The sequence below is a fragment of the Antrostomus carolinensis genome, unplaced genomic scaffold (assembly GCF_000700745.2).
Source record: "Antrostomus carolinensis isolate BGI_N321 unplaced genomic scaffold, ASM70074v2 scaffold8136, whole genome shotgun sequence".
NCBI lineage: Eukaryota > Metazoa > Chordata > Aves > Caprimulgiformes > Caprimulgidae > Antrostomus > Antrostomus carolinensis.
This window is the reverse complement of record NW_010321197.1, coordinates 67754-78485: the sequence shown is the minus strand read 5'-3', so window position 1 is coordinate 78485 and position 10732 is coordinate 67754. Positions and strand designations below refer to the sequence as shown.

At 41.7% G+C, this 10732-nt stretch overlaps 1 protein-coding gene across 2 annotated transcripts in view; it reads right to left on the bottom strand.

The window, feature by feature from the left end:
- Positions 1 to 10732, bottom strand: part of LOC104526404 (ras GTPase-activating protein 3) — a 97244-nt gene that overhangs the window by 56217 nt on the left and 30295 nt on the right. For both annotated transcript variants that reach the window (XM_010169846.1, XM_029085419.1), the window contains one exon: positions 2799 to 2875. In XM_010169846.1, the coding sequence (XP_010168148.1) occupies positions 2799 to 2875 (77 nt within the window). The remainder of the gene's footprint in view (positions 1 to 2798; positions 2876 to 10732) is intronic.

Below are 10732 nucleotides of genomic sequence, written 5' to 3'. Positions count from 1 at the left end.
CTCTGTGTTCCTCCCAGTGGGAAATTCTGGCTACAGAGACATTTAGTTGAGCATTGCTTAACCACCTTACTCTTTTCTTACAAGCCTAAGCACTAGAACCAAACTATCTATGAACAAACCTGAATGAAATTCCAGATCATGTGGAAAAACGTTAAGAGCTGCAGTTTGCTATATACCTTCCTAAAGCAAACAGTGTGGCATGAAGAAAATGCTGAACTACATTCTGAAGTGCCTCTCTCCCAGACCAATGTAATCATTCCCCTTTCTGCATCATTCTCTTTCTCACTCCTAAGACACATTGCCATGAAAACCTGCATCAATGGAATTACATACTCTAGAACTATTTTTATTTCCCAATTCCCTTATCTAAACTGCTACAGTCTACTCTCACTTTACCACTCAAATAACAAATAGCCACGGAAACTAGCCAGAGCAAAACAGAGGGCCCAGGCCAGCTTACAGAACAGAAGATGACAATGGGAAAGATGGCTTCAGCAGACAAAAACTGGCTTGGGCTCTGATTTTCACGCTTCATTTCTAAGAGCCAAAGGCTGGATTTATAGATAAACTCTGAACATTATGATTCAGTAGTTAAAACTTAAGGATTTTTTTAAAGAATTTCAGCTAATACATTGTATTTACTGAACAATACCTTTTTTGCAAATGTTTTGCAAGCCCATCTATGAATTTTTTCTACATTGTAGAATGAAATAGTCTTCAAATCAAGGCCATATAGGCAAAAATTTTAATAAAGACTTAAAACCTGTCTGGTCAAATGAACAGAAAGATAACTGCCATATTGTTAAAGTTGACATTGCCTTACTGCTTTTCATGAAGCAAGAAGCTGCATGTGTTACATGGTAAGAAGGACCTTTTCAGACACCTATTTCTAGCATTTTCCAGGAATTTCACTGAAAAATCCGTTGGTACTATAATGTTATCAGGTCTCGTTTAACTGAAGACAGACCCTTTAAAAGCAAGCGGTCTGCAGCGCGGCATACTCTCTCAGAACAAAGCAAAGTGAGGCAAACGCTCCCGAAGGTCCTTCAGTGCACCACCTAACTATTCAAAACACATCATGGTGGGAGTGGAGGGATGTTCCAGTTAATCTATGTTGGCAGAGTCCCAGACATCACAAGGTCTTAACCCACAATTAGGGTGTGAAGGATACGGACAGAGGCCTTTGTAGTTGTATCACACCACTAAGGAGTACACTACACACTTCCACAAAGGCTAAAGTAAAAAAAAATAAATCTGGTACTCAGGACAACTGTGCTCCTTTTCCCACTGCACCCTCCAGGTCTGCTCTGAGGACAGTCCAAGCCTAGTGACAAGCCCACTGTCCTGTGCCCCCCACACACATATACCCTCCCACAGACCAGAGATACAGTGAGGTAGAAAGACAAGAAATTGCCTTTTCTCACCTTCAATCTCCCCCTCTCCTGCAAAGCCCTAGGACCTACAGCAATACAAATACCACCTCAACAAAAGATGGCAACCTCAGACTTGGCAGACGCAGGTCTGAACCCTGGTTTCTCAGAATGCACGTGATCATGCTCACGTGGTCATATTCAAACTGTACAATGGCAAATGACACAGTGAGAGACCTCAGGTAGTAGTTAAAGGAAGGCTGGGCCCTCAAGGTGGTGCACAGCTATACTGACACAGCGAATTTTGTTCTGAAAGAGGTACAGCTGTGTTCCACTGGCATTTTCCCCGTGATTAGTAAGTTCACTGGAGCTCAGAGCCTACACAGCAACTTGCTCCAGGTTATCCCTGTTACTCACTCTGCCTCATCACAGCACACTGCAGAGACAAAGAGATTTCAAACATGCCTACTCACAGAGCTCTGGTGGGGCCTGGATGGCTAGAGGGTATACGCACAAGCAATGCAAGATCACATACCCCAGCACATCCTCATATCAACAGTGCCTAGAAGGATGGAGGTCAACCACATGGCTCATCTGCATTTGTTAACAGGTCCCAGACGTAAAGCTGACTACCTTGTCAGCTTATTAACAAAGCCTTAGCAAAGGCAGCATCAAAATGATGTCAAGAACTGGTCTGAAAATAGGGCTGCTCAGAACTTTCCTTGCAGAGAGTTTTGTCTATTGACACAATTACCGAGTAGCTAGAAGCACTATGATGCCGACACTCCGATTTTGACAGCTCTTCTGCCAGACAGAGAACACAAAGCCAATTCCTGACAGAAGCCAACCAGCTCTGCCACTGCTCCTGAAGCAGCCACATGAAAGGCTTTGGTGTGGTCTGAGAATAACAGCCTTCCAAACTCCTCCTCAGAGGAAGGTGAAATCTTGACTCCCATCTGAGTCTTGCAGCTTCTATGTTTCAATCTGAGTGAGATCAGATGGCTGATTCTGAGACTGCTTTAATAACTGATGGCAGACTTTTGTCTGTTAAGTCAGCTCTATAACATTCTGTCACCACACAAGTTGTGCTACAAATTTTCTTAGCTGGTAAGGTCCTTAATACACATCAGAAGGACATTTAATATCATCCTTTGATGTCTTTTTAGTATTTATGCCATGACTAAATTGGATAAGTGCTTTATTAACATTTAAGACTATTAGGAAGAAAATTATGTAGATTATGTGGAGAGAATGAGAAGAGAAAACAAAAAAAATCTCACATCCTATAAATTCACAAGGATCTCACTGATTAAAAACATACAATGCCCAATCAATGTTGCAATTCCTCCAACTATTTTTAAATTAAGCATTGCACACCATCTGCAATCAGTGTGTTTCTCAAAACTGTAGTTGCATTTCAGATCCTACCGTGTTGCAAGCTTATGGCAGACGACACCAGTGTCTGTTATAACTTCACTCAGTCTCAGCTCAAGGTGGACCTTCCCCTGAAACACACCAAAAACATCATATGAAAAATTAGTTTTATGCATAGCCAACCCCTCCAGCTTAAAACAAAGCAAGTCAGTTAATGCAAGTAATTCCAGTAGAAGTTTAAAGACTAAGTAATAGCTATATAGCTAAGGTATTTCACTTGTCAGAGAGTCTAGATTAGTAACCATTTCACTCAATTGCAGTGTATAATTCCCACTGTCACCTTATCTGGGTATGGTTTACTAACTGAGGAACACCGAGTGTCTGTGGTTTGACATAAAAATACTGTGTTGGAGCTTTATCTATATTTAGCATTTTAAACATTAAACAAAGATCTGTAACACAATCATTGAAAAGTTATCACAGCAGCATGTTATAAATTAACAACTATAGCCTTTAAATGTTAGAAAAATAAAAATGATGGAATAATATAAACTGCGAGACAAGGATAAGCAAAACTACATTGTATAACTAAAAAAAAAGTTCAACCATGTTGCTAGCATGCACAGCATCTATTGTTACACAGTTTTCAACTCCTTACCATCACATTAACTTTATTATGACTTGAGCCAAAATGTTACACTCAAATATGCTAAGGAAGTAAAGGCAATAACGAATACAATCTGCTTTCCTCTTATTATCTCTGCTACATTTAAAAACACGAGCATCCATTCCCACTGGCAAAAACTCAGCATCACTCTTACAGTGTATCTAGAGCAAATGCAAAAAGCATTTTGTATTGACCTATCCCCATCTACAAGAAGAGTCAGAAGGCGGATGTGGGGAACTACAGGCTTGTCAGTCTGACCTCGGTGCTGGAGAAGGTCATGGAGCAGATCATCTTGAGTGTCACCAAGCAGCACATGCAGGACAACCAGGCAATCAGGCCCAGTCAGGAAAGGCTTACGAAAGGCAGGTCCTACTTGACCAATCTGATCTCTTTCTATGATCAGATGACCTACCTAGTGGATGAAGGAAAGGCTGCAGATGTGGTGTACCCACACTTTAGTAAAGCCTTTGACACAGTTTCCCACAGCATTCTCCTGCAGGAGCTGTCTGCTCATGGCTTGGATGGGCGCAGTCTTCACTGGGTAAAGAACTGTCTGGATGGCCAGGCCCAAAGAGTTGTGGTGAATGGAGTTCAATCCAGTTGGCAGATGGTCACAAGTGGTGTTCCCCAGGGCTCAGTAATGGGGACAGCCCTGTTTAATCTTTATCCGTGATCTGGAGGAGGGGATGGAGCACACCCTCACTAAGTTTGCAGTTGACAGCAAATTGGGTGGGAGTGTTGATCTGCCTGAGGTTAGGAAGGCTCTGCAGAGGGACATGGACAGGTTGGATCGATGGGCCAAGGCCAACTGTATGAGGTTCAACAAGGCCAAGTGCTGGGTCCTGCACTTGAGTCACAACAACCCCATGCAACACTACAGGCTTGGGGAGCAGTGGCTGGAAAGCTGCCTGGCAGAAAAGGACCTGGGGGTATCGGTTGACAGCCGGCTGAACATAAGCCAGCAGTGTGCCCAGGTGGCCAAGAAGGCCAATGGCATCCTGGCCTGTATCAGAAGTAGCGTGGTCAGCAGGAGTAAGGAAGTCATCCTCCCCCTGTATTTGGCACTGGTGAGGCCGCACTGTGTTCAGTTTTGGGCCCCTCACTACAAGAAGGACATGGAGGTGCTGGAGCGTGTCCAGAGAAAGGTAACGAAGCCGGTGAAGGGTCTGGAGCCCATGTCTTATGAGGAGCGGCTGAGAGAACTGGGGTTGTTTAGCCTGGAGAAGAGGAGGCTGAAGGGAAACCTCATCACTGTCCATAGCTACCTGAAAGGAGGGTGTAGTGAGGTGGGTGTCAGTCTCTTCTCCCAAGTAACAAGCAATAGGACAAGAGGACACGGCCTCAAGTTGCACCAGAGGAGGTTTAGAATGGATATTCGGGAAAATTTTTTCACCAAAAGGATTGTCCAGCACTGAAAAAGGCTGCCCAGGGAGGTGGTTGAGTCACCAGCCCTGGAGGTATTTAAAAGACGGGTAGATGTGGTGCTTAGGCACATGGTTTACTGGTGGACTTGGCAGTGTTAGGTTAACAGTTGGACTCAATGATCTTAAAGGTCTTTTCCAACTAAAACAATTCTATGATTCTATTCTGATATGCCAGCACTGCCCAATCATCTTCTGCAAATCATCATGGCCATAACTGAGTCATTCATCTTAATAACCACCTCCACTCCACCCTTTTTACCAAAGGATCCCAAAATCCACCCTGCTAGTTAGTCAGAGCTCTAATGGGGGTGTCATCTTTGACTCAGATCTACCTCAACTCTGTTGCCACCTCTTTCATAACATCTTCCAGATTTGACCTTTCCTCTTTTTGCACATAAGCAGAAGTCTTGCCAGAGACTTCACTGTCTCTTCTGACTGGTTACAACAACCTCCTGTTCTATGAGGATGTCTATCCTGTGTAACAGAGCAGAGTGAAGATCAAACCCTGGCCTCAAGTTGCACCTACACTGCCAAGATCTACTTCCTCTACAGCAGATTTGTCTGGATGAAAGCTGGTGAAAACAGTCCAAAGCAGAGCGGGGAGTGCAGTAATAATTAAGTAGCATGGACACGCAAAAGTTCAGTCCAAGCCCATTCCCTGATCCTCCCTACATTTAGCTTAGCAGTATAAACAAGCTTTGAAGCCAGTGCCTGAATACTTGTCCTGAAGAAGCCTATAAGAGATTCTGTTTCTTACTGCACCATTCTCTCCCCTCCCTGTATATCCCTTTCTTGGTACCATTCTTTCTGCACTATCTCGAATGTGTGCTTCATGCTTTCCTGCATTTTACACTTTCACTCCTTAAACCTCTGTCACCTCCTTCTACAGTCAGCATTCTGACTCATTAGCTGTTTTTCCTGTCAGGGGGCTGGAACACAGGCCTTTCAAGTATATGCAGCTGATGATACTGGTGTTTGTCCAGAAAACAAGAAAAAAAAAAAAAAAAGACTTCTCCAAGCTGTATAAAAGCCCAGAGCCATCACAGCAGCTCGCTGGCATTTTGAACAGGGAAGGACCCAAACTTATGCGGGAGTTTAAAAAGACGGCTCCTGCCAAGTATATTTTGTATCATTCTAAACAAAATAATAAAACCAAACAACAACACAAAATCCAAACCTTACGTTTGGCTGTCAGACTCCTGATTCTCCATGCCTGTTTTAGCAAGACATGAATCCTCCTTTACCCTGTCAGTGCACGCAAATGTCAACATCTGTCATTTTCTTCTAAACTGAAGCCTGTCCCCATGAGTAAGAGCAGGACTTCTCTGCACAAATGCATAAGGCCACTCCTAGACCCATCTCTAAGACTCAGTACCACTGCAGTGCCCACTGTACTCATGTAGAACAAGGGCTAAGCACACAACCAGCTGAGAACTCTGGTTAAGCGGGACAGTTTTCTGGCTTTAGTTTTACTGTGCTTTCCCTTACTCTGCATTGCTCTGTCTTCCTCTGGTCACATTTTAACACAGGAGCTAAGCCTCTGGAGAGCAAGTTTATGTTATGAACCTGGAAAAACACCGCTGCCATCTTCATTGATATCCTGCATATTACCTTTACTAGAGAGATCAACACTAATACAAGTTTTGCAGAAATTAAGAGACAAGGAACAGATTTAAGAACTCTAGAGAAAACATCCCTTTGTAGAAAAACATCAAGAAGGTAAGGTAATGTTTTTATTGAAGTATTTCTGCTGATCTTAAACAAAGGCAAGACTGACCCCTCTCAGGAAAGAGAATGCTTCAGTACCTTTAGGTGAGCCTGAATGCTTGCTTACTTACAGCGCCAATTTGCTCAATCTCACACAGACTACGATAGAAGCTCCCTATTTTAGAAACTAAGCTGCAGAAAGCTTTTTAAGTCAGCAGTACTTCACACATTTTCCCTGTGACATTAAGTACAAAAATAAAGCACCATCTCCTTTGGGCTGAGATCCATTTTTTCTTGTAGCTCTCATTTTTCTCTTGTGAAGGCTTTGAAAATGGTCAGTTGCTCAAAAAGTGACTCAAAGCTTCAGACAGCAAAACAGAGGTCATGGGATCACCGAGACCGGCAGCCCTACAACTATTACCAGAACACTTCCTTGCTTCCAGTTAAAAACTCAAGTACATTAAAATATGGCTACAGTAACATACCTGCAGACTTAATTCACAGAAAATATACCTCCTACATAAACAGAGTGCTTTTTCCCAAATCAGTTATACCATTAGTCAAAACATATGTACTCATCTGAATAAATTTACTCCTCAGCAATGCCATTAATTATAAAATACTGGATAACACATTTTTCAAAAGGAACATAGAAAACTATGCAATAAATCAGTATCATAAAATCAATAATTAATCTAACCAACAGAAGATCAACTGATCACCTATATTGGATTAAATGTACCACAGAAACAGGGAGTTGCCATTATCTTTATTTACTGACAATTTATAATGAAAAAATTCTTGCTTTTATTATAAAAAGAACTACTGTGATATTAAGAGCCCTCAATTTTACTAGGTGCGCACAGTTACTGGCAGCATTTACAAGGAAGAAAGATCAGATAATACAGCAGGATAAGAAGGATGTTGTCCCTGTCTTACAGCTGGAACACCATGGCTTGGTCCTGCTCAGACAGAATCCATGTTGCAGAGCCAGGGACTGAGTTCTGTGTCCTAGCCATAAAGCTTTTTTCCCTTCAGCACAGAGAAAAACCGCAGAGAAGAAGCTGCAAGTTTGACAATTTTGAAGTAGAATGCATTAATTACTAAAAACATTTCCATAAAAAAAAATATTTCAGGATGTTCCTAGAAGCAGCTATGCTCATTAGCATACCCTTCACATTTGGAAGGGTAGGACTTTTTCAAGGAACAAGCTGAAGGAGTGCCAACTCAACTGCTGAATGCTTCCTTTTTCACAATCTCTGTCTGATATGGATGGGTGGGTTCACAGGTCATACGTCCTTCCTAATCACATCTAACATCATATAATGGGGGCCAGCCAGCTTCCATTTTTCAGTTCTTGATTAAAGAAGCCATCAGTAGACTGAATTCCTTGTAGGGAAGTAGGCAGTGTTCAAAAGGAAATTAGTAACAAACAAAACTCTTACTGAGAAAAAAAAAATATATATACTATGCTTGTTAAATATCCCCTTTACTAAAAAAATAATAGAATAAAGTTCTAGTCTTGTTAACACTGTCATAACACCCACAGGTATCTAGGAGAATACACACAATTATCTGAAAAACAAACTGAAACCTATCATAAGATTGCAAAGAAAAGAAAAAGCAGAATCAAAGTCCTGTTTCTATAGGTACTGGAAAATCCTGTCTCAAACAACCTCATTTCTCCCTGGAATGCAGCTGTGAGTTACTGTGGACTGAAACACCCAAAGACAGTTGTAAAGCAAGTAAAAGTATACAAATGCTACCCATCCGTGTCATGTTTCCAGCAGTTGCAAATTGGCAATTTAATTTAAACACATTTTGTTGAACAAGAGAAAACACATGACCAGAGATTATCCTAAGGTTATTCTCATGACAAAGTTCTGCTCTCCCAGCGTGGAGCTTCTTGAACAAGCAGTAGATTTTACTTAGAGGCAGGATTTGCAAAGCCACCAGGGAGCCATTTCTGAGTGCAGTTATGTGCACACATTTTGGCCTGGAATCTGACATACACTGTGTGATCCAGTGACTGAATGCCTACTCAGATGCAGCATCTGATCTAATTCAAAACAAATGCAATCTGGTTTTTCAGGGAAACAGTTATGAAAAAAACACCCAACAAACACTAGGAACCTCTGTGCTCCAAGGCTCTAGTAAATGCACAAAAGACTTGACAGTCTGCCTAAGTTCAAAAGACAGGAGCCAAATCTACCCAAATCTCTTAAGTTCTATCTTTAAGGAAGTATCAACTAGATCTCCATCCTTTTTGTTACTGTTAAACAGTTTTTAGAAACCTTTCACTTTTTAAAAACATCAGAGGAAAAGAACAAGTCTTCACTGTTGATTTTAAACAAAAATAAATAAAATATACAATCTTCTTGCTTGCATATTGAATATCAAGTAAATTATCTTAATATACAGGGCTCACACAGCACTATAATTCTCTCTTCTACAGAAGATCAATAGCTGAGATCACAAAAACTCCTAAAAAAAGGTATTTGTCTACTATTAAATCTGCTGGACAAAAGGCGTGTGACCACCCACCATTCTACTTCTCACAAGCCTACCCAATTTTGCTGGGGACTTTCCCCTCCAAGGTGGGAGTGCATCTGCATGGAAGTTTTCCAAATGTTTATGCCACATCAAGACCCTTATCCCAGCCCAGTTCCTCAACCTCATCAGCTCCACAGCTCAGCTCAACTCTGTTCATTGCTCAGGAGTGTGGCAAGAGGGACTGGGACCCACCTTCAGCTCTTTACTCTTTCTCCTGCTGGTACCGAGTGACTGCAGGCAGTCTCACCCCAGCCCCTGGAGCTGGAGGAGGGAAGAGATGTAACAGTGATGGGCTGTAGGAGAGGATTAGGCTAAGCAGGTGATATAAACCACATGCCAGCACCAAATTGTTTTGGAATCTCAAATTTAGGATTGTGATACTCCCAGTGCATTGGTTTACCTTCGCCTGCTGCAAGCTGTCTGGAAAAAGGAGCATTGGAAGAACTCAGTGCTACGCACAGATCATTCCAAACTATGGCATAACCTGTGTTGTTGTTTTCTCCATCTTTCAAAGTTTTATTTCAGAACATAGCAAATGTTATTGGACAGATCCTGTCTGCTTTGAAACCCTCTTAGGCAACTTTCTGAGATGTCACTTTCTGGTGACATCTGGTCACTGGTAAAGTTTAAAAGCAAACAATAAAACTGACCCAAACTCTAAGAGTCTGGAACAAAATCCAGGCTATCGCTGAGGAAAGTGCAACAGCTCTAATGAACACTGCATGGATTCACCAAGGCTAGGCAAAGCACAACTGATGTCTGCTTGGTCTCTGTATGTGCAAGTGCGTCAGCATTGCTCAGTAACTGGTAAACATCTCCAAATGGCACAGTGTCAGCCTTCCTTTTTCTCTAAAGGAAGAATACCTCCATATGGTCAAAATCCTTATAATTAGTCGTGTTTTCCTCTCAAATGCTTTGATGCAATACAATATGTAGATACTGTAAGTGAAAGCCACCTGGCTTTCATTTCCCCAGACAAACTGTGTTCTGCAGACAGAGAATCCAGGTATGTCATTTTGAAATAACATAAATTCATTATTGAGCAGTAGGTGCCCCTTACCACATGCCATTTTACCGACTAGCTTTTTAAAAGTAACAGACCAAAACCAGATAGACTGTCTATCCGTTAAGTCTGAATACAGTGCTCTTACATTTACACAGGGAGCAAGGCTTGCCACAAAGCGGGATCTGGTCAGTAACTGGTCTTTTTGTTTATTGCAAACATTATTTACCATTTTTGAGGCATGATTCAGTTCTCTGAAATCATTTTGTTGGTAGGCATGTAGCCTTGAAAAATCTTCCCACCCTATCAAAACAGAGATTTCATTTCTTTTCAAAACAACTAGAAAAGAAAAACTTAAAAGCCACTGTTCACAAAATAGAGGGTAACACCCATTTATTTCCTGTGTGTGGTGTAAAACTGATACCAAACCTGGAAACAGCTTCTTCTTTTTAAAATTTGCATATAGCCATGCTTACAGTAGGTTATGCAGGACCTGTCGGTGACTCCTCTCTATGCTAGAAGCATTTAAATACCTAGACAAAGACAGTTAATGTCAGTGTTGGACAGTGGGCATAAAATGCTTCTAATAATAGAGTAGAGAATTCTGTCAAACGCTGGAGTGGAACAGCCCTAT